This window comes from Sylvia atricapilla, chromosome 10 (genome assembly GCF_009819655.1).
Source record: "Sylvia atricapilla isolate bSylAtr1 chromosome 10, bSylAtr1.pri, whole genome shotgun sequence".
Taxonomy (NCBI): Eukaryota; Metazoa; Chordata; class Aves; order Passeriformes; family Sylviidae; genus Sylvia; species Sylvia atricapilla.
The window spans coordinates 16,955,884-16,980,531 of NC_089149.1; the positions used below are offsets into that span (position 1 = coordinate 16,955,884).

Sequence of the window (24,648 nt, forward strand, 5' to 3'; positions counted from 1 at the left end):
TGCCTTTCTCCTCAGTGATTGAAGACCACATTAAACTGAGTTTTTAGTCGTAAATAGACAAATTTACGTAAATAGACAAATCACAGTGTGCTGAGGCCTGTGCCAGTTAACTCCTGTCCCACTGGAACACCTGTTGAAACACCAACTGACCAAGAGCTCCATGTCTAGAGAAGACACTGCAGGAAAACCAGGGCACTGACTTGTGGTGCCAGCTTCCACAGCTGAAAGGAAAGCCTGCACCAAGGAGCAGCTTTCCATGCAGCCCTCCAAATTTAGAGGTAAGTGATGGCAGATGAACACGGAAATGGAACAAAAATCATCCCAGGGAATTCAAGCTACCAGGCTGGGAAGTATTTTATGAAGTATTAATTGATGCTCAATGCTGCCAGTGCTGTAAACCCCCTGTAAAGCCACTCACTCCTAGAAAAACCAACCACTGTGCCAAGGGAAAAAAGCCAGCTGACAGTCAGGGCCTTGTGTCATGTGTTTTCAGAGAATCCAAAACCTTTACACAACACTTGTCATTTGCAAAATCCTGAGAGCAAGTAAGGAGACACTTTGAGGATGCTGGGAAGAGGACATGGATAACCCACCCACTCCCACAAAGAAGCTGGTTCTGCTCCAGCACTGGACTCACAGCTTTCCCTCAGGGCCAAGCAGTCGATCCCATATGGTGCACAGCTGGATTTTTGAGGGGTTGGTTGTTTTTCTTACTATGTCTACTGGCCATTTAAAGCAGGAGGAAAACATGCAGGCAGTCTAGAAGCCTTTGAATTAGGTGGGGCAGAGTATTTTACCACAGCTCAACCCAACTCCTTTCCAAAATCACAGTGTTGGATAAGAGAAGGCTGGAAGGTTAATGGAGACCTTTTGTGTAGGGAATCCAAAGAAAGGAAAGACTGTCCTGAAGGTTATGCTCTCTCCTTACAAAAATGCCTCCATGCCTTATCACACACTCTTTTCAAAAATAAATTAAACAAAACAGATTTAAGAATAGCAGCGAGAAGTGTTTGTGTATTATGGCCTCTCCAAGCTCCAGCATGCTGGATACACAGATCACTGTTTTACTTTATTCCAGGAAAGCAGAGGAAAGATGTTCTTCCCAATGCTCTCTGCAGCTGAGGAAGAAAATAAAACTCTGAGCATTCTCTTTTGGTCACTAGAGCAGGAGAAGGGAGGAAGAGAGAGGAGGCTGCCTGATTCCAGCACTGCAATCCCACGACCCTTAAAACTGCATATTTAACGACTCTCGTCCCAGGCAAAGAGGAGAGGGAGGAAGGCTGGGAGAACTCAGGCCACAGTGCTAATTCCTTTCTTGCACAAAGACAGTCTCTTGAGGACACAGGCCTGCCTCCTGTAACGTGATCTCATAGTCCAGGTGGGAGAGTTTCCTCCGAGGGAAGTTGGTGAGCAGTTCAAAGCGTTCGTTGGGGTATCCTTTGGACTGGACATGCTTCACAAGAGCCTGGGGAGAAAGGAAGGCAAACCACTGTCACAGAATTCAGAATGCAGGAAAAAAAAATTAAAAATCCTGTTTTCCTTTAAAAAGGAAGTTTGTAATCAAAGACAACTTTAAAATTTGGCAATTTTGCAGACCCTCTTTAACATTTACTTTGGCCCACACATGGCATACTACGTGTGATGATTAATCACAAAAACCAGTGATCCCTTAACTAACTGATTCTTTACACACAAGGTAAACTATACATAAAACATAGCAAATAGTGCATTAATGCAAGAGAGCTGAATTCCACATCACACATTCAGGTCACAGTGAAATAGAATCTGAAAAAAAAAAAAAAGCCTTAAGTAACCCAAATTAGAAATGCCCCCCTCATTTGTTTATCAGCTATTGCCCTTACCCAAAAGCTAAAACCCACCACAGAAACTTTTTGGTGAGATAGCACTGACCAAAATAAATGCAGAAGTTTTATTAATTTTTTTTCTTGCCTTCAATAAGCAGGAGATTTTTGGGGTTGTTTGATCTTGGATTTTTAAAAGATTTTTTTTAATTCACTGGATTCCCTGCCTACAGAAGCAACTGGGGCAGGATACAGAGCACTGGGATTTGGGGCTCACATCCCAAGCAACAGGCATGTCAGGAAAAGCTTATGTCTGTGCTGTGGTGAGAGAGATTTCCCAAGTTCACCAGGAAACACAGCACCTAAAGCTGAGAACCTAAAGCACAGAGGGGCAGAGAACTGGGGACTGGCAGAAGAAAACAGGATAGAGCAACAGAGCAAGACATGGGCAGGAGAAGTTGTAGCTTTAGTAAGAGAGGAAGAAAAGATAATTTTAAAGTAATAAAACAAAGTGTGAAAAAAAAATCAAGGGGTTCTATCAATACTGTTCACATTGTTTTGGTGGGCAACTCATTCCAGTAAATCACAGCAGCCCACAGCACTCTTCTGGCACAGTTGCTCAGAGAAGCTGTGGCTGCTTCATCCCTGAAAGTGTCCAAGGCCAGGTTGGACTTGGGCTTGGAGCAACCTGGGATAGTGGGAGGTGTCCCTGCCCATGGCATGGAGTGGAATGAGATGAACTTTAAGGTCACTTTCACCCTCAGCTACCCTGTGATTCTGTGAAGGAGGGGACTGAGGCACCCAGCCTCCAGCCTAACTCAGCCTCAGAGGGCTCTGGACAAGCTCAGCTACAGCCCTGCTTTGAGCAAATGCAGGTGATCTCCAGAGAGTCTTTTCAACCTGGGCTTTTCCGAGGTTTGGTGGGTGCAGAACAGCCAGGCAAGTACCAGCATGGAAGTTCCTTCCAAATTCATCAAAATCCACACCCCTTTGGCATGAGGAGATTGTTCCCCTGGACTGGTCTCCAAAGCCTTTGCAGATCACAGTGCCTGTGTCAGACTGGGAATGCAAGGAATGGGAAGATTTCCTTTTCAGGCAACAAAGATGATCAAAATTCCTTTACAAACCACTGGATTTAAATATTCAGTCAAGTTTGCAGCCCTGTCTCCCTGCCACCTCACAGGCCAGTCTTTCCTGCACACCTGGAACACTTGGCAAACCAGAGGTATTCAGGATGTGGAGAAAAGGCTGAGCTGCTGAACAGAGTAAAGTCAACTTAATTTGCACACAATGTGCAACTGCTTCTATAAAAAGGCAGTGAGGCAGTGTTGCCCTTTTTTTTTTGTTTGCTTGAGGAGGAGAAATGGCATCATGGTAATATTGGAAGTGTAAGCACCTCTTGGAAATAACGTGTGTAAAGAAGCCAGTGCTTCATCAATAACAACACAATGATTAAAAATAAAACATGTTTAAAACAAGTGCTGGGGAATATCATCAGTTAAAACTCCTGAAGTGCAACTGTCTCCTTAAGCAACTTCTTTTGCTAGTTCTGGCCAGCTTTAAAATGAAAGCAACTAAAGGCTGAAAAAACCCAGTAATGGAAATGATGCTCACAAAGAACCACCTGAAGACTCAGTCTGGATCTGACTGAAAGGCTCCAGAAGATCACATGAGATGAGCACAAACACTGCTTATTCAGCTCTGCAACCAAAAGATGTCTTTGCCCACAAACCTTGACTCAGCTAAATTCCTCTGCTGTCTGCAGAGCAGAAGGGAAATGATATGCTGAGATAAATTTCCTTTAACTTCCACAGTCCATAAAAGGAGCCAAACGAGAAGTCAGGATTATCAGGGATATCACACTTTTGTACTGCCTAAATGAATTGCTTCAGTATTCAAAAGTGCTATATATTTAATAATACATGGACATTTACTTATTTGAAGCTGCATTCAAAAAGCAGTCAAGCTTTTTTCCCCCTTTATTTTCAAGCAGGTGAGTCAAGGATGAGAACATGAGCTGAGGATACTGTATATTCCTAGAGCTGCTGGCTAGGCAATAGCCCCATTTTCTGTAAGAGATAGGACACTTTTCTCCCAAATCTACATAAAATCCTTCTGATTAAGTGTGCTTTTGCTTTCCCTATGACTCCAGCTGTCAGGCTGATTACATTTCAATGAGCTTAACTGGCCACTGTGTCCTGAAAACTCATGGCAAACAGAACTTCTTTACACTCTCCTCCCAGGTAAGCACCTGAAAAACTTTGATGGAAATGCCATTCACATGGACTTCTCAAGGTAAGGACCCAAACCACAGTCAAGACACACACCTGAGGCACAGTAATTAAATAATACTGTAGTTACTTTGTTTTGGGAGAACTTCCTCCAAAGTCTGCTCCAACATCCACGTCCAGAAGGGAGGGTGGATGTATGTTGGGTGAGAGGGAGAATGAGAATGAAGAGTTTTGCCTTTAATTTTACCATGGGAACCAACTACTTTTAGAAACAAAGCCCCAGAAATGAGAAGCTGAGAGCATTTTATGCTAATTAATGATTAATGCAAAAGTCATTTAGAGTAATTTTATAATGGAAATGAGCAGTGTAGGGATTGAGGAAGACAAAACCTAAGCTGCAGTGAAGACACACAGAGCCAGTAGTTATCAGAGAGGAATGACATGGAACACAGTGCAAGCACTCCCTAGATACACCTCTCCCACTAGATCTGATTCCAAGTGTCACCCCAGGCAGAGAAATTCTCCAGTCTCATCTCTCCTCTACTCAGACAAGGATTCCCATTAACTCCACTCACCAGAAGCTTAGCTTGTTCAGGCAGTGAAACTTGTTCCCTCTTTCCATCTGGATACCTCAGCATCAGCTGTGCCTTTGGTCCTACACAAAGGAAGTTACCACAAGTTAACCCCAGGGCAGCTGAGTTGAGCTCCTGTGTAGATTTTAGGTGGGACAGCACAGTAGGGTGAGGGACTGGGACAAACACAAGGTTCCAGTTCTGTGGAGATAAATTTCCACCACAATGCTCCAAATACACACATCAGGCTTCCAAAGCAGCAGTGACTGACCACAGCACACTGCACCTGTGTTAGACCAGAGTAGACTTTACTCCTGGGCAAGACACAGGCTCAGGCTGGGGCATTGCTGTGCCCAAGTGCTGCTGCTGGTGAATCACTCCCATGTCTGCTGGCAAGGAGGTAGGAAATCAGAAGGGATTTTTAAAAGAAGGGACAGAACCAGGCTTGGCAGCCTATGAACAGTTTCAGGCAAAAAAAAAGCACAAGCCACAAAAAATGGGCACTTACCATTCACGTCCAGGCCCCGGAACGCACTTTCAGGCTTGTCAGGTGACTCCTCCAGTGCCCCCGCATCGATGCAGGGCAGGACTCTGTGGTTTGATGCTGTCCCAGGCTCAGTCCTTGCAGAGGGCTCAGGCTGAGGCCTCCGGCTCTCCTCTTTTTTATACCCCAAGTCCTTGTGTGGAGACTTCCTCAGCTTGGCTGGGATCTCCGACTCCTCCTCCTCCTCAGATCCGCAAACAGAAATGAACTCTTCACTTCCAGAGAAAAGCTCTGACTCCGACTCCTCGTCCGACCGGCTCTCCTGCTTGGCCTGTGAGGAATCAAAATGTGTCTCCTGGAGGGAGGCTCTGATGGCAGCTTCCAGCTGGCTGTCCTCACTGGCATCGATGAGACTCTCCTGTGGGATGCACACAACACATATATCACATGTGCCTTCAAGGATGTACTGAAAACCAAAAGGACATCAGTCTTCCAGAAGGGAAGCCGCTAAACCTGTCAGGAAGGCACAGCAGAAGAAGCTAGGCATGCTGTAATTACTGAATGGCTTCTCCTTGGAGTTCTGCATGGAGTAATCAATATTCCTTTCACACTCTGACTGCTAAATCCAAACCAAGTGCCAAAAGCACAAACAGTGACCCTGGGAGAAGGCATTCCCTGGCACACTGTATTTCTGCACACCCTTGCACTAACTCAGTGATTCTCTGGGAAATCAGCAGATCTGGATAAGCACAAGTCAGAGTGTTCCCTCAGGTGTCTCCAGCCCTTGGGGGCTTGGGGGGGCTCTTCCCCAAAGAGCCCCACACTTACTGAGCGGGAGCATTTCTGGGGAGGGCTGCTGGAGTGGCCGTCCAGCTGGCCGTGCTCACTCAGGAACCCGGTCACTTGGTCCAAGAAAGAAGTCACATCTAACTGGTGCCATTCCACAAGCTTCTGGCCTAGGGAACAAAAGGTGGCATCAAACAAAAGTTCAGCAAAATGCTGCAGTTCAGTGGTCAAACACACTAATTCACTGCTGCAAGAGTCCCTATTTGAGGAACTACAGCTTCCCACAGGTTACCAACTGATAACTATGGATCTTCCTCCTTCCACTCCCTTGAACAGAAACAGACATGGATACAGACACAGCTTATTTCCATTCTTTTATTTTTATCTATGAGAATGTGAGCACAGAATAGTGAATTTGGCCTCCAAACAAACGCCAAACCACTGAGTTTTATGAAAAAGAATTTCTCCACTCTTGCTTAATTGATTCTAACCCTTGGCAAACAGCATTTGTTCCCAGAAGTAAAGTGCTAAGAAAAGTATTCTAACTTCAGCTGCAACATTAAAAAACATATGTATTTTTGGGTGGTTTAAGTCAGCTACAAAGAGGTCCCAGCTCTGATCACAACTTGTGATCAGATCCTATCACTTCAGTTCTGAGAAAAAGGAGACCAGACCAACCAGGCAGCTGCATTATATGATGATAAAAAAGCTGCTGGATACAAAAGAAGAAGCAATAACTTTGAAAGAGTTGGAGGGAGAGAGAGAAGTTTGATTTTTCAGGTAAAAATCAAGCAAAAGAAAACAAAAAATTGAAGGCAAAATGGTATTTCAAAATTAAGATGCAATTTAAAGTTTGCTGAGCCTCACAAACTCCCTCCTGTGAGAGGAGCAGAATGCAGATGCATGTAGCACTTAAAATATTACAGTTATTCATCGCATGATTTCAAGAAGCTTTTGAAAGACTTAAAAAAAGAATTCAGAGTTTTTCCACCAGATGGAACTATTTTCACTTTCAAAATATTCACTAAGCTTCAAATACAAAATTTTTGCAAGTTTTGGGTGTTTTATTCCCTTAGCTCCTCTGGGAACATGCTGAGTCAGTCTTTCAGGTCTTGAAGAGATTCTTCAGCCAAATGTAACACAAACTGCAGTGGAAGGTATTCCAGGCTACAACTGTCAGTCCTGCCCATGGGGTAACTCCAGGTAAGCAGCTGCCACTTGTCTTACCTGTCCTGGGATCCAGGATGGAGACATAAGGGAAGTCTGCTAATTTATAAAACTGTATGTACCGCTGTCCTTCTTCACTGTCATGGTACACCTACAAAATTGGGCAGATTAGTGGCTGGAGAGGGGACACAAACAAATTGTACCTTGAAAATGCAAAATTTTTCTCTCTTCTAAAGTATAAACTGCCAATGGTACACACAGTTCTCAGTAACTCTGACAAGATGGAATTAAACCTCTAGCTGTCCGTGTATTAGAAACAACGTGGGAACATCTTGACTGCACAGCTGAAAGGCAGCCTATACCTTCAAATGCATACCCATGAATTACATTTCCATCCATAAACTACATACAATCCATCTTTTCTGGATGGACAGTATGTAGTTTAAGAAAAAGCAAGATGAGCTTTAAGGTCACTTTCACCCTGAGCCACCCTGTGATTCTGTGATGGAGGGGACCTAACCTCCAGCCTAACTCAGCCTATCCAATGTAATGTATTTTGTAAAATGCACTGTATTTTGTAAAAGAAATACATCTTTTCTGCAGGCTCGCCAAGAGGATTCCATCTTTTCCAAAGAAATCAATTATCTCCCAGCTGTCCCATCTACCAAAGCACTGAGTTATCCCTGGGGATACACATCCATCCCTAGGAGTTACCCCTGGAGTTACACATCCATCCCCAGGCAATTTCTCACCTGCCAGAAAATGAAATGGTCCCGGATGATGTTCTTCACAGCCTCGTTGCTCCAGACATCACGATTGAGGCACTGGCAGGCAAAATCTTGCACATTCTGAATGTTTATCATGAGCCACTTGTTCTGCATCTGACCACACTCCTTGGCCTGGAAGCAGAAGGAAAAGTTTGGTTAGGTCAGGCTGAAGGGCCAGATACCACTGATGCCAGCAATGATCAGAGATGGCTTCTACCACTGCCATACCTTCCACCAAACCCCGTCACAGTGAGGTGGATGGACAGAGCTAGTGAAAAGGCACCCACAAAACAGAAGGCAGGGCTGAAGGATCTGCTTTAAATGAGCCTGGTTGAATTACAAAATCACACTGATGAACAGAGCTGCTGGATTTCAACAAGCCAAGCACAGGGTGGGAAAAGCAACTCAGAGGAGGGACACACATGGCGATGCTGAATAAAGTATTTACTCAGGGAAAAGTGTAGTCAGTCCCACTGATCTGACAACAAAGACCTGCTCAGTCTAAAGATAAACCCGTGGACCATCTAGTTAAGTAGGCTGCATAATTGACAGAGGACTTGCATTGATTCAACAGGATCCCTTCTCTGTGTGTTTTCTTTTTCTCTCCAAGTTTTGAGTTACTCTGTGACTGTCCAACTGCCAAATTAGGCATCCTTTTTTTGATGCTGCTTATCCAGACTGCAAGTGGGGAGGGAGACAGAAGGCGCAGGAAGAAATCTTACTGGTTTGAGTCACAAAGCTGGCACTGTCTGATTGCTTGGTTGCAAGTTAATGGTAGGAGTTTGATCAAGAATGTAATTCTGATCGCTGAACTGTCATACCTGTTGAAAAAAAGAGGGCTAGATCAACAGCAAGAACGCTCTTACCACCTGGAAAGACTGGAACTGGCATAGGAATTCTCTTTGCTTAAAAAAAAAAAAAATTTAAAAGTTATGCTCACCATCCTGCTGGTAATCTACTGTTACGGAATTCAAAGGACAAAAAATTCAGGGGAATCAGGATGTTATGTAAGATTTGGCTGTTTGGGCACTGCTTTGTTCCCCAAACTGAAGTTCTTACTTTTGAAATTAATTTTAGCCAGTGCAGTTTGGAACAGTCTGCCTGTCCACTATGTGACAGACATGTGAACCCCACACACTCAGCTTCACCAAGGCAAGAATCTCAACCTACAAAGTCAGGCTGTGTGGCCAAGTGCCTTGAAGAGGCAGCCTTTGTATTCCTCAAAGGATAAAAATGAAGGTAGAAGCATGGAACAGTCTCATTCCCACAAGGGGCCTCACACTAACTACTTACCACTAATTTACACTGCCAGAATCCAGGTCACCAGGTAAAAGTGGGGAAAGGTGACCACTAAGTAACTGGCAAGGGTCTTAAGTATAATCGTCATGCTTTTATTTAAAGGACCTGTTTTGAGCTAACTGTGCATTTTGAGAATTAATTCTAAAAAATTAGTTTGAGATGAGGCCTAGAGGTACTGGCCAAGTTTAAAAGGAACGAAAATCCTTATGTTGTTTAAGCCAATTGGTTGCCTTAGTCCTGTGCTCTCATGTAGTCTGTAAAAAGAACATTCCCAAAAATATCTAATTAGAAAGCGGGAAAGTGCATCTTGTTGCCTCAAGTTTGCCTGCTTTTCACTGTTTGCATTTTGTTCTCACACAGCTTCAAGCAAACTATGTATATTTTTAGAACTTATCTATTTGTTTACATATTCCTCCTCTGGGAGGAGAAAGATGATGGATGGTGATGTTCACCAACGAGGTCGAAGAAGTGGCAACCTGTGTAGCCAATCTTTGGCCTGCTTGTAAAACTATGTATATATGGAGTCAGAGAAAAGAAAGGAAAGAGCTTTCCTGCTTGATCTTCTGCTGCCTACTTCGTTCTTTCGTGTTCCTAACAGCAACATGCAGCTCACTCTTCTACTCTCACTTTGTACATCTTTTAATATTAATGAAAACCTCTAGTTCTACCTCTCCTGTCAGCTGAAGGCCTTGGAAGGATACAAGCAGGAAATTCCACAGAGAAAATTTGAAAAACTGAGTTTCCACCTGCGGAACAGGCAGAGCTTTTGAAACTACTTTTAACTCCCTTCTAAAAGCAAGCTTTGGATCTAACATTTAAAAGGACACAGTTAAACTGCTGCTATCTCACACACGCAGTTCTTACACAGCTCCAGGGGTTTTTCTGAGGAAGTGGAAGAACAGTATGACGAGAAGAAACATTGTGGATTTGGAGATTATGCTATATAAGGGTCATTTTGGTTAAGTGACAAGGCAACAAGGGAAGGCTCAAGAGCTGGCTTGTGTATCCCAAAGGCTAGGATCTGATGGATTTAGATACTCTGTTTCCCATTCCCCCCTTGAAGGTACAAAGGCCAGTGCCAGGCACTTACAGAGCCCATGGACAGGGCAGTACAGGATAGCCACTCTCTGAGAGCAGAGCCAGTGGAGCTCAGATGCAAAAACCAAACCAATCCAGTCTGTCCTAAGTGTGTCTTTACCCTTTCTGCTCAGTCACATATTTCATCATTACAACTCAGGGCAGCAAACCAGCAACCCAGTGAGATAATCTGTGAGACAAGTCTTGGTTTATGCTCAGTGCTGGATCTCCCTGTCTAACTCTGGCTCTCGCACTACTAAAAATAAGTTTTTCTCTCATTAGACTCCTCTGAACATGTATGGTTTAAAAATGTCAGGGTGGTTCCTCCTGGCTCAGTTTTGTTGAAATGCAATCCTTTCAAGGCAGCAGAGAGAAGAAGGAAGTGGAGCCAGCACCTTGTGACCCTCCGGACACGTATGTGACTCAGTGTGGAAGATAACAGCTGACAGAGAGTCAGAGCAAGACGTTATCAAACAAGAAATCTCCTGTCTGGGCCACACTTCTCCTTCCTACCTGGGGCAGGGCATAGATCCTTTCAGCACCCAGCCACTCCTGAGCCACAGCTGTACCTGCAGCTGTGCTCACCCAAACCAGACAGAAGCACCTCATGCACAGGTAATTGTTCCATTTGAATACAGTGACAAGATCAGCTTCCAAATTATTGCTGTTTTCTAAGTAGAAACAAAAAACCCCTCAGTCTCAGCTGTAAAGCAGGGAGGTAAAAAAGGTAATTGTTAAATGGGAAAAAAATCATATAGACTGACTTGAAACTCTGCAATGTGACATTCAGTCACTTCACTGAAACCCTACTGAGTGTTAAGCACAGAACTGCACACACCAGAACCATCTCTGCACACAACAAGAAGTGCAAACTAAGTCAGTTTGGTGTGTCCACCCAAATTCAATCATCTCTCACATCATAGGCATGTAGAGAGAACACCTGCAATTCTTGAAAGCAGTCTGAGATGAGAACAAAACCACTCTATCAGACATGTTTGGTGTGCAATTTATTTATTCTACTTGAGTGATTTTTTCCTAACAAATTCCACACCAAAGGGAGAACTCTAGTCAGTCACACATTGAACTTTACAAGTACAGTGATCATAAGCTGTTCCGCATGTGAAACACAATGCATTTTCATATATAGCAGATAAAAAAACTCCAAACAATGTCATCCAACTCTTGAAAATTTTTCTGCCGTTAAGTTAACCATACCTATTCCTAAAGCCAGTCATACTGAGTTAAAATGAAACAGCAACTTTTTGGGCCTTACTGGTAACAAGGCTTCTTTGTAACTGAAGAAAAGTGAGGTTTCTTGGGGAAAACTAAAGTTAATTACATGCACTTTATCTCAAAAACCAGCCTTAATGTACCCAAAGAGCAGCAACAGCTGATGAGCGACAAAGATACATAAGACCAGACGTCACCACTCCTGCCAGCAAAACCCTAAATTCTAAATTATTCTCTGATAAATATACATGGCTCAACCCCAGCATACTGTTTCTGCACAGCCCTCCAGAGGCTGGAACACCCCACACACCAGCCTTGGAAAGGAAACCCCACTTAGATCAAAACTTTACAAGATCATCACGATGACAGTATTTAGTCTATGATACTCTGGAACGTGATGAGCATCTCTGGTTTATCATATGGTTTATATTAATTTCTCTCAGCACACAGAGAAGGGAGAAGCCAACAGCAGCTTGCTAGGGATGAATTTTGAGAGACTGTAGTCACTGAGGCCTGACATCGTCCCAGGCAGAAGCAGTTTGCAGTCAGAAAAGGTAAAATGCAAAGGGAAATGGTCAACACAGTGAGAAGGTGTGAAGAGTTATATTGCAATGAAGGCAAGGAGCAGCAGTATGAAATGAAGGGTATCCCACAGGACAAGGAACTGTACAAGAACACAGCAAGGTGAGTGCCAACACCAGAACGTGTACAGGTCTTTAGGATGCAGATACTGCACAGAACAGGGCAAGGTGAGGATACACAAACCCCCTCCCTAACCCCAGCCCACTCCTTTTTTAAAATTACCTTTCAAGACTGAATAAGAATGCAGAGACTTTAGGACAAGCAAATCCATCAATCAGTTATTTGACTCTGACACTACTTTTGACAGCGACAAATGCCACAATCAACGTTGCTAAAGTCTTCATACATTTCCATCAAGACCCAAGGACAAGCACCCATCTCAAATCCCAAAGCAGAGGAGCTCAGAGGGCACTCACTGACTGCTCCTGCAGCAGCAATGGTGGTTGCCATGTGAATTCCCCTTACTGGTGCCTTTAACCACACATTTGCTGGTTTCATCAGCAGGTCTGGACCCCAGGCTCAGCAAGTACAATCAGCTGGAAGCCCTGACATGTATCTTAAAGTAAACCCTGCTCCACAGATCACAAGGCAGAGACACCTGAGCACCAGCTACTTCAGGCTGCTTCTCTGCTCCCACTACACCAAATTCCTTCCCAGCCTGGACACTGCTGCTCTCTGCCAGCATCCTTTCACAGCTGGAATTCTGTTAAGGACATTGTGGAGGACACCCTCAGAACACAGGAATTAGTGACAAGGCAACTGATCCCCGGTGATTTGGGAAGCATAAAAAGATATGAGGGTAATGGGATGAGAGCTGGAGACTCCATAAAGGGCACACAGTGTTTCACCAAAAGTTCTCCAGCAGTGCTCTTGTGCACAGCAGTCAAGGCACATGTGAAAACAAGGTAAATAATATTTTTGTTCAGTCAGTCAGTTGTGCAGACTTGTGCAGTTGGTTCTCCAACATCTGTACTGCACCATTTAATCATTACTTTGCATTCTCATGCAGTAAAAATGACGTTAATCATCAATATCATCTATTCAAAGATGACCAGGAGAAAGTTCAGTAGTAAGTGGAATTTCTGAAGAATATCTGGAAATTATGGATTCAAAATTTAAAAACATATACCAACCTGCATATTCTCTAATCATTAGTTAAATCATTGATCCACATCATAACAATTTAGGAATAGATTTACAAGTGCCTACACAGTCAGGGAAGGTGACACCTGAGATTATTTAAAGCTGACAACATCCTGGATCTCTGGGATACTTTCCCTAGCACCACCAGGAGTGAAAGACAACGACTGTGATTTTATACAAGAGCAACATCACTGAGGATGAAGTTGTGGCTTGATGGCAAAGCCACATTTTACTCACTCAAGTATCAGAAGCCACTCAGCTGTGTTAACTCCACCTGAGCTTCTCAGCAGGGCTGTGCTGCAAACCACACTGCCCCTTGCAAAGTCTTCTCTCACCTATCCAAAGCAATCTTACTCCAGCTTTTTCTGGAGACAGCTCAAGGGATGCAATTTTCCCATTCTGACCAGCCTCCCTTGCTCACTCAAGTCTTTCACCCCATATGATTTGCCACACTGATATTGAAACATAAAACCACGTGGGATGCATGGTCAGGAGTGGGACATCACCCATAAGATGATCCTTATGGGTCCATTCCAGGTGACACCATCATCAGTGAAGTCCTTCAATACATCACCAACATTCCCATGTGCAGTCCATCAAATATTTATCACTGCCCAGTCTTCTGCAGCCTTCTGATTGTCCAGCCATGGATCCATCCTGACACCCTCCCCAGGCACCCTGCAAGGAAGGATCTGCACCCAAAGGTGAGCCCTCACCGTTTCAAAGCTGCCTTTGTGCATCAGGTCAATGGGAGGTCTGAAGAGATCAGCCAATGTCGTCAGCTTCTTGTCCACTGCCCCTCCGTTCCGGAGCTCCTGCTCCTGCCGGACTGCACAGCCCCAAGAGGAAAGGGAGTGGGATTAGACAAAATCTTCACAAGGGGCATTTATTACTGGCTAAATGCTCAAACAGAGAACTTTTGGGGTGCAATTCTCTCAAGCTCCTAGGAGGTTTGGGGAGAACAGAGCTAGGGCAGTTAGTGGGAGGAATGTGAGCACAAATCCCAGGATATCTCTTAAGGAGAGTCCCAGGGTAAGACCCCACCGAAAAGATTAGCTGGTGTGTAAGGGCAGAACCTCCCTGCCTCAGCTTTCTCATGTGTTTTCACTCTTAAGTAACACCTTAATAAACCTGAGGAGTCACATACCAGTACTTGAAAACAAAGAAGTCAAAAATAGCTGTGACTTGTCCCCAGTGACGTTTCTAAATGGGAAACTGAGCTAGACTGTAGCAATATAACTTTTAAAAGGAATATTTCTATTGCAGTGTTTCCATCAGTTGACTGTGGGGCAATCCCACAGAAAAGGAACAAACAAACAGAATTAGTTCCCATGGAGAAACCTCTTTGGATGTTTCTTTTAAAGTGTCTCAATTCCATCTGAAATAATACAGAACACATTTCCTACTCAGACATGACCACGGACAATAAAGGTAAATCACAGCAGATATGTGATGTATTTTATGGAACCAGGTCAGCTGAAATGGGCAATAACTATCCCATGGCCAAATATTTTCCAGTGTGGAAGGAGCTATCAATGAGTCAAAGCATAAAAACCATGCTTGAGCAGATACACAGGGAATAAAGCATCCCTGTGGAGCAGCCCTAGGAGTCAGAAAAAATAATCTGGAATTTCATGGCCAGGGCTGCTTTTCCAAAGACAGCCACACAGTGATGTCCACCTGTAAAGTTCTGCCAAAAAGCATTATAAACTTTCACCGTAAATCCTCATGGTTGCCATCTCTAAATGTCTTAGGAGTGGAATCACAGAGTGGTTTGGTTTGAAAGAGACCCTAAAGATCAGCCAGTTCTACCCCCTCCTGCCATGGGCTGGAACACCTTTTCCTGGACCAGGTTGAAAGATGGTGTGAAAAAAATTAAGGGTATTCATTCTGCACATGGGCAGTGGAGTCACCATCCCTACAGAGATTTAACAAACATGTGGATGTGGCACTTGGGGACACGGGGCAGTGGTGGCCTTGGCAGTGCTGGAGAACAGTTAGACTCAGTCTCAGAAGACTTTTCCAACTTTACTGATTCTGTGGCTACACCTCCGGAACACTCCAGCAACACCATCATGACAGCCACAACTCACCTGGTGTTGTGCTGTTACAGAATCACATTCTGTGACACTACATGGATGAAGAAACAGCCAGTGCTTTGGCATCTGGATATTCTGTGCATGAACAACCAAGGGCAAACAGCAATTAAAGCCTTGAGAACCTCATGTATGGCCAAGGAAGAAGTCTCAGGGCTACTCCAACGTAATTCAAATGCCAGAACATCTGCCAGTGCCTAGCCAAGAAATATCCAGTGGATGAATTTAATTTCTACTTTGGTGTTAGCATTCTTGCCCCATTTCAGTTCCCTCTAGAGCAGAAAAAGGGTTTTTTTTAGAGTCAGTAAGACCAAAGCAGACAGAATATACTGTGATAATCATAATTCTATGATTCTGTACTTTTAATAATGTACCCTGCCACACAATTGGCAATTTAAAAATGTTTCAACAACTGAAAGCTGTCCTAGCCTACAACAGGAATGATTTCTCCATCTAATTTGCATTAAAAGAAATAAAGTAAAGTAAAGTAAAGTAAAGTAAAGTAAAGTAAAACATCAGGCTTACTGATCTCTAGACACTTACTGGTTTCTGTCTGAAAATCCCGAAAGCCATCGAATATTGAGCGAGCAGGTCTGCGTCTTTTAGGAGCTTAAAAAAAAAAATCAAAGAATTATTTGAAAAGTATACTATTAAAATAAATACATAATAGTACTTTCCACCACATGTGTAGGAAAACAGAATAGGAAGCTGAAGCAGGGACAATGTGGCAGTAGAGGTCATTGTGAAAGACTGGAGATGGATGGAAATAGGCAGAAAGTAGTTTATAAATTCCATTTCCTAACATATCCTCCCTCCAGCAAACCTTAGCCCAGAAACAAAACGTGTATGGAAAACATAGAGAGGATTAAAGCCCCTCCTGATGGGCTCACCAATACCCTTCAGCATGGAGTGGCAGTGCTGTCAGAGCATCACCTTATCACAATTCCAGTTAAGATTTTACCCAAGACCTTCAAGAGGATGAAAAACTTCAAAAGATTAAACCCCATCAGAAAACAATTTTTTTATATAGAATCACATTGTTTTCTTCCACAATGCATTTCTACTCTTACCCTGATCCTGTACCAGCTTCTTGGCTGGACTGAACAGCCACACTCTTCCAGTAGATCCAGCATTACTTTTGGAAGGAAACCTTCAGAACTGATTATCTGCAGCTGGACAGACACAGCAGCCCAGGCAGGTGTCAGAAACAGCACCCTCAAGTCCCACTGAAGTCCCAAGGCAAAGCACAAGCACTGCACTTGGAAGGAAAACAGAACTGCCTGCTAAGATTGTTCCAGCTACTTATCTCCTTTCCTATCAACTGAAAGACAGAACTTCCAAAGCTCAATTACTACAAGACATAGTAAATAATAAACAGAGGAAAGTAAGATAAATACAACTTATATCCAGTGGAAATGTGATGATACAGACTATCATGGAAAAAGAAAGCAAGCCTGAACAAGAGACCTGCTGGGGAATAACACCTCTCAGCTCCAGGGAGTAAGATCTCCTTCACCCTGAGTGCTTAGGCACAAGCCAACCTCAAAACAAATTCAGTTGGAACAGCAACTGAAGGACCACTTCAGCAAAAGCAGCATGTTCCTGCCAGGCTCAGCTCGAGCCAGGCAGCACAGGTGAACAGGCTCTCAGCAGTCCAGGAGGATCCTTTATACTGAATGATGGGATCCACATATCCAGCACAAACACACAGGGTCACCTCTTCAACTGGAAAAAACCTGAGTTTATACAACCACATCAGAATGACCCCTACAAACAGAAACTGCCACCTCCCCTGCTGTAAGGTTAGAGACGAGACCAATTATCTCTTCGTGTTCAGCTACTTTGTCAGGCTGTTCTGTGCCAGAAACACAAGTGGCATTGGTGGATCAGACAGTGCCAGGGAGGAATCACTGATCCAGGTCAGTGGATGGTCAGTGACAGTGACCAAAATCAGCGTGTAACACGAAGGTAGAAGAAGACCAAGTGTTAGGGTCAGCAGGTCGGTTGGGAATAACCCACAGGAGTCAACAGATCTTTGTCAAAAATCTATTGGGCCCAACTCTTTTGGGCCACAGGAAGAAGTGCAGAGAGCTCCTCTGTCTTCAGAGGGGCATCAGCAGGGCATCTTCCTCCAGATGCACATTTCCTGCTGCAGAACTGCCCTCCTCTGCTACTAAACACCCCACTTCCAAAATCCAGGTAAGATGGGAAGTGCAAGGATTAGATAAACACACTGTGTCTTTGTTTTCGGTTGAGACTTCAAAGTCCAGCTTCACTGCAGCTGACAAGGTGCCTTTCAGCAGCAAGGGGAATGCCATGAAATTATATCAGTAAAGCTCAGAAATGTGCAAAAACACTTCACTGAAAGCAGATACTTTGTATCTCATTCCCTTTTTGCCCAAATGCAAATTAAGTGCAAATTTCAAATTGTTGGTACTTTATGCATCTCACATCAGTATGTGGAACTAAAGTTAGTCCATTTCAGTGATTCATATTCTGTTTAAGCAATAAACATTTTCTGATGGGACTGAGGACTGAAGTATATTAAAGGAGCTTAAACTTTCCAGCTCCCAAAACAGGCACGAAAAAAACCTCCTACAATGACTAAAACTAGAAAAGCTAATATTGCTCTCTGTGCAAGTACAGCAAAAAGGCAAGTGGTGTGCATGTGTATTGCCTGGCATTGTGTGCTGCCCTCTGATGCCCTCAGCTCATGCATCCTGGCTAAACACCTCTCTAATGCTGAAAAACCAAATCAGTCCCAGGGGTAAATCTGAAGCCTGGCCTCCCTCTGCTTTCTAGCACAAGAACTAAATGATAGAAAAGAGCATTTCCCATGGGTGTGAGACCACTGCAATACTGAGCACTTGCACAACCTTCTTTGGTGAAAAGGGCAAAGCTCTCAATCCATCTGATATGGCAAAGGCCAGCCCAGAAATGACCTGGTCCATGTGAGAAGGACAGAGACAAGAAAAGTAGCTGCATAGCACAGCTTAAAGAGCAAATTAAATTCCTGCATGAGAAATGGAGAAGGGCATGAGCAATCAATCACACAGTTCAGCCCTTCTTTCTGATCTGTCATCTCCTCGAGATGCAGGCATTTGTCCTCTTCATTTTCACTTGCCAGCCAAGGCTCCATGTTCCATCCCAGCACCTCAAACATTTCCACAGCAGTACCCCACAGCAGTTTTGGGCCCCCAGAACACAGATGTATATGTAATTAAGTTAATTGGCTGCTACCTCACCAAGTCTCATGAAACAAGATTTAGCAAATTAGTACCCCTGGGTATAAAACATCTCTCCTGTGTGAGGTTTTCAGTACCACTGGTGTTATTTCTTCACATTCAACAAGTTTTGATTTTCTTTTGTCACTTAGCTCACCTCAAGGTAAAGAAAACAGAAACAAAATAAGAACACAAGCCTACCTCCAAACAAGGGCTCAGGCTCTACTAAGATTTCCTGCTTTTGAGGAATTGGAGCTCGTACTTCATCCCTATCAAAGGAGAAGAAAAAAAACAGAAAACATCAGAGAGACGATAATACGGCAAGTACTTGTACAAACCACATCTCACATCTCATTATGCTCCAAGGCTCCTGCAACTTGAACCAGTTAAAGATGCTGCTGTACCATTGCACAGAATGAAGAAGTTTGGGATTAAGTGGGACCTCAAGGGAGCGTCTGCTCCCACTCATGGCACTGCTGCTGGACATGGTACCCTGTGCACTGAGAGCTGGCACGGATGACCTTCGACAGAAGATTACACAAACTCTTGAGTGACTGTCAATCTACTATTTAAACACTTCTTGTTCTTGAGTAACTTTGTTAGACCTTGGAAGTTTCTAAAAATTTAGCAAAACAAGTTAAATAATCTACTTGTCATCCTACTTTCCTTGCTAGCTACATAGAAAAAAATATTATGTTCCTTATTATCATCTTTTGTCTGTCAGAAGACTTTTTGCTTCCACCTGAAAGTCACAACTCTCTTTTCCAAAGGAAGGAAAACAAGGTCAAGATGGCTATTTCCCCCCATTTCTGAAGCAGTTCTTGGCTTACATAACTGGGCTCCCTCACATGTCAACAGCTTGGTCAGTCATATTTGCAGACACTTACAGATAATCCAAAACTACAATTAGGAGAAAAAGGAAACCACAAAGAAATCAAAAGCATCTTTGTAACAACGGTGTGGTCACCTGGCCCACGGATCTATGTGGAGAAGGATTCATTCATTGCTACATCCTGTCCATGAACTCCCTCTTCCCTCAGACTTCCAAGGTGTGAAGTGTGCACTCTGCAGCTCTTGACCACGCAGGTTTCAAAAAGTAACTCGGGATGTTAGCAGGATGCACTAACATTTCTCTTAACCTCCACATCTTTGACTGCTCTGTGCAGCTAGTTACTCTCCATTTGCACATTTATTGCTCTTTCATCCTAGGAGGAACACTGAGGGTGGTGAGTATAAAAAGGAAGTATTCCAAGAAAAATTTGAAGTCACTGATGTGCCAGAAATTGTCTAGAAATAAGAACACTAACCTATATACCTATTTTAACTTTGTTAAACGTTCAAGTGGGAAGGCACCTCACATCAGCTATAAAGGTTAGCAGTAAAAGAATTGTTTAAATTTACACATGTGCTTCAGAAGTATGAGGAGCAGTGATTTTCCTCTCTAAGTTAGCTGTCTTTTCCTGGAGTGGAAGATTTTTATAAGGACAAAAGCCTGGCTTACATTTAATTTACCATATTTAATGAATGTGGTTCATACCACTCAAGATATTCCCTTTATCCCAAACAGTCACATTAATAGGCAGCACTGAGATTGTCTGCCATGCTTAAGTGGAAATTCTCTTCCCTTTGCAAGCATCTGATGTATAAGAGACTGATGAAGGTGTTGAAGATGCTGATTCCTCTGCATACTGGTGTATGAGGCCTGGCCTTTCCAGTGCCAAACGGGTTAAACCCTCACAAGTCAGACTCTTCTCCCAGGTAAGATGAGACATGATGAGACAAAACAGCCTCAAATTGTGCCAGGGGAGGTTTATGTTAGATATTATGGCAAATTTCTCTGCAGAAAGGGTTGTAAAGCAGTGGCACAGGCTGCCCAGGGCAGTGGTGGAGTCACAGTCCCTGGAGGTGTTCAGTAAACATATGGATGTGGCACCTGGGGACATAGGTTAGTGGTGAATGTGGTGGTGGTGTTGGGTTGATGGTTGAACCTGATGATCTTAGAGGTCTTTTCCAACCTTAAATTCCATGAATCTATGAAATAGCAGTAAGGTGGCTTCATTTATAAGAACCAAACCAAGAGAACTCTCTAACTGCCAAATTAGTTTAAGACAAGATTGCTGAAGCATTTAAAAATAAGACTCTCTTATTACTGGATCCTTACTTTAATGATTTTTAGATTTGGGCTTTGTTTGTAAAAAATGAGGCGAAAGCTACAGAAAACTTCTGAAGTGTAAGAGACTCACTTCTGGTCTACAAACCAGAACAACGCTGGAGCAATCAAGTGAACAAGCTCCAAGCAGTGTGTAATGAATGCTGTGATGAGAAGTGACAGCTGCCTGATCTGCTGTGCTCTGCAGTGTGCCATTAGTGGGACAGGTTGGGTGGCAGAGCCGTGTCCCCGGGTACGTACTCAGGGTGCGGGCGGACAGCGGCCACCGCCGCGGAGCTGGTGCTGGGCTCCTCTGCGATGCCTCCTCCATCCAGAAACATGGTGACAGCCATCTCCAGGTTGTTGTTGCAGGCTTCAAGCATATGCTTCCCCACGCTTTCACTGGCACCTGGAAAGCCAAAGGGAAATCACAGCGTTTTGACTGGAAGCGCCCAGAACAGCTTTCTCTCTCAAAGCATTAATAATTAGGAGGAACAGTTCATCAGCTGCCATTTATCCCTGAAGCACAACTGTGAAAGGAGACAAACACACACAGCTCACAGAGAAGGGAATGCTTGCAGTCAGGGCTGCCAGGCTTCTTGCCAGCAACTGAGACGTCAGACATTTTCGTGGTACATGGACCTGCTGGAATGAGTCCAGAGGAGACCACAAAGGTGCTGTGAGGGCTGGAGCCCCTTTGCTCTGGAGCCAGGCTGGGAGAGCTGGGGGTGTTCACCTGGAGAAGAGAAAGCTCCAGTGAGACATTAGAGCCCCTTCCAGGGCCTAAAGGGGCTCCAGGATAGCTGGAGAAAAGGACTTTGGACAAGGGATGGAGGGACAGGCAAGGGGGATGGCTGCACATTGCCAGAGGGCAGAGTCAGATGGGATACTGGGGAGAAATTGTTCCCTGTGAAGGTGGTGAGGCTCTGGGACAGGTTGCCCACAGAAGCTGTGCCTGCCCCATCCCTGGAAGTGTCCAAGGACAGACTTGGAGCACCCTGGGACAGTGGAAGGTGGCCCTGCCCAAGGTCAGTTCCAAGCCAAACCATTCCACGATTCTATGAGTTTTCCAAACACAAGCAGGCATACATAAAGAAAAATTAAAACCTGACTTAACATTTTAACAGGAAGAATATTAAATCAGCTGCTGAAGTTTTTTATCCACTTGTAAGAGACATTTAGAGATGGAAGAAAAGACATTCTGATTTACTGATTCTGCTGAAAGGCAAAATCAAAGCAGCAGAATCTCAGTTTATATAAGAAGGGAAAAAAAAGCAGCCAATAAGGAGAAAGTAGTACTTGTCTACAGAGTTCTTTGTATAATGACTAACATTTATGCAAATCACAGAATCATGGAATGGGCTGGGTTGGAAGGGAGTTTAAAGCTCATCCAGTTCTACACCCTGCCATGGGCATGGACACCTTCCACTACCACAGGTTGCTTCAGGCCCTGTCCAGACTGGCTTTGAACACTTAAGTGCAACTAATCCCAGTTTTGATGCTGCTGTTCACAATAAAGCAACAGCTCCTAACACCACCTGTTAAGTCTTTCCTCAGAGGATGAGCCTCTACCTCCCAACATCTCCTCAAAAACCATCCCATCAGCAGAAGCCCCTTCAGGAAAAGAAGCTCTCATGCAACACAACTCTTTACAGCACCATCTCCATAGATGGTGGACTGCCAAAGAGCTTATTTTCCTTTAGAAAGGTTGGTGGAGAGGAAAAGTGGTAAAATGCAGCTGAACTAGTCTGGGAGCAGCTTTGGGATCTGTAGTAATTCTTCTTAAATTCGCAGCAAGTCACCAAAATGACAAAAACACTTGGCTCAAAACCAGGCTCACAGACAACATCAGTCTGGGCAAAATATGTTCAGATGTTTCTCAGATTTTCTGGGAAAAACTCAAGAAGCTCTGGTTTGAACACAGAATACACTTTGAAACTGTGGAGACCAATCAGTTCTAAATAGACCAAACCATGGGGAAAGCCAAACTGACTGAGGAAACTGGTTTCCCAAAACACCCAACCTGCCACAACAAGCACGCTGGGATGACAGGCAGCTGTATTTTAAGACCTTAACTGAGCTAGAGAAAGTGCAAAATAGAAACCACTGACATTCCAAAAAAAACAACAAGTTCAGGTTCTTCACTCAAAGTATTTTTTGGCATTTTCAGCACATTTCAATGTTAACTGTAGCAATGAAACCACACCTGTGAGCCTGGAATACACACAGCCCACTCCACCTCAATGCAGAGTCATGCAAAGCCATTGGGAAGAACTGGAAGAAAAATGATAATTCAACCCTCTGCCATTATTTAAAGAAACACTGACACAGCAAGTGCCTTCACTGACTCCTCAGCATTCCTGAGGAAAGTGCCAGCATATCAAAGCTTTCAGTCCTCGTGCTGGAAAACAGAAAATTCTAAATATTTGTTACATTTCAAAGCAAATTTCACAGATATCCCATCATTTCCTTGCGGAAGACACACAGGAGTTACATTCTCTTAGCCGTATTTTCCTGGATGAGAGCACCAAGAAACACAATTCTGCCACCAGGATCAAAGAAAAGCATCAAGGACTATCTCTTCTCATCCCTCATTCTGTAGAGTATTCCCTCAGCCTTTTCCCCACAGACAAGAGTGATGGCATACACTTACAACTCCAAGTTGAAAAAGCTTCTAACACAAAGCACTGAGGTGTGAGCACCTGTCACACCACACCAGCATCAGCCAGACAAGCTCCACACACTTCTAGATGCCACCTTAAATTCTGTTAAAGGTAAAAACAAAACTTCAAAATTCCACTTAATACTGGGTGGGTGAAGCCCTGTAGGCTATTTCTTTTTCGTTTCTGAAAGCACAGGGGGGGTTCTCTTACATTGGGCATAAAACGTGTCTAAACATAAAAGGTGTCAGGAGGAGGAAACTAGCACAGCACTGCCTATTCTGGTTCAGGTTTTAGCAAATATCTCACACAGGCACATACTACTGAAAATACATTTGCTGTAGGTTCTTTTTGTTTAAAGGGTTTACTCTATAAAGATTCTTTAGGAATAGCCGAGAGATTCAATAATTTCCCTCCTTACATCCTGTTGAGGATTTGAATGTGTCCAAGTACAGAGACACAACCTGAATCGGAGCTGGTCTGGACAACCGAACTAGAGCAGTTTCACTCGTCTTCGGCTGTTCAGCTGCCACATGCTATTAAACACTGCTACAGCACCTGACACGCAAAGCCATCGGCCAGGGGGAACTACAGCGAAGCAGATTAAACACAAAGTGGGTCAAGAGCTCCGAGTACACAACCTGAAGCAGGAGCTGTCACCTGACGCGAACTTCCACGGAAAAGCGACAAGCTCTTTCCGTTTGCGAACTCAAGTCGCTGCAAGTCGCCCGCGCTACAGGATATTTCTGTTTTTCCATAGGCGGACTCAGGGCTCAGATCCCGGGTCCCTCCCGGCCGTCAGAGTCACCCGCAGAAGCGGGAAGCGGCTCCCGGGGCGGAGCGCAGGCGGGAGGAAGGGGAAGAGGCAGGGAGGGAGCAGGACCGGGACAACCGAGAGAAACCTCCGAGTGGCCGCTCAAAGGGAGGCGAGGTCTCCGCCGCGCCAGGAGAGGGGCCGAGCCCGGGGCGCGCCCGCGGACAGGCCCCGGCACCGCCGGCGCCCCGCGGGAGGCGCTCCGGGGGCAGGGGCAGCGCGCCCGGAACCGATCCGCCTCGGCCCGCGCCTCCCGCCCCCGGCCCGCCGGCGGTGGGGGCCGAGCGGGACCCTCCCGCGGAAGCCCGGCGGCCTCGGCGTGCCCCGCGCCCCGAACCCACCGGTGATGGCGGTGAACTGCTGGACCAGCGCCCTCAGCGCCGCGGCGCCCGCCGAACCCCCGGGCGCCGCCATCTTGCCGCCGCCGCACCACAACACACGCGCCGCCGGCCGGTGCGCGCTGCGCATGCGCGGGGCCCGCCCGCGCGCCCCTTCCCCCGCCCGCAGCCATGAGAGGCGGGGTCTCGGTTGCCGCGGTAACGAGCCCCGCCCCCGACCGCGCGGA

General features: G+C 44.8%; 1 protein-coding gene across 1 annotated transcript; it reads right to left on the minus strand.

Moving 5' to 3' along the window:
- Window positions 1–986: 986 nt before the first annotated feature.
- UBXN7 (UBX domain protein 7) lies at window positions 987–24,549 on the minus strand. Its single transcript, XM_066326132.1, has 11 exons — window positions 24,425–24,549; window positions 20,871–21,018; window positions 18,662–18,729; window positions 15,780–15,845; window positions 13,857–13,969; window positions 7,795–7,941; window positions 7,103–7,193; window positions 5,918–6,045; window positions 5,114–5,507; window positions 4,609–4,688; window positions 987–1,465 (listed from the first exon to the last, which is right to left on the minus strand). The coding sequence occupies exons 1-11, from the start codon at window positions 24,495–24,497 to the stop codon at window positions 1,304–1,306; spliced, it is 1,470 nt and encodes a 489-aa protein (XP_066182229.1). The 5' UTR covers window positions 24,498–24,549; the 3' UTR covers window positions 987–1,303.
- Window positions 24,550–24,648: the final 99 nt, after the last annotated feature.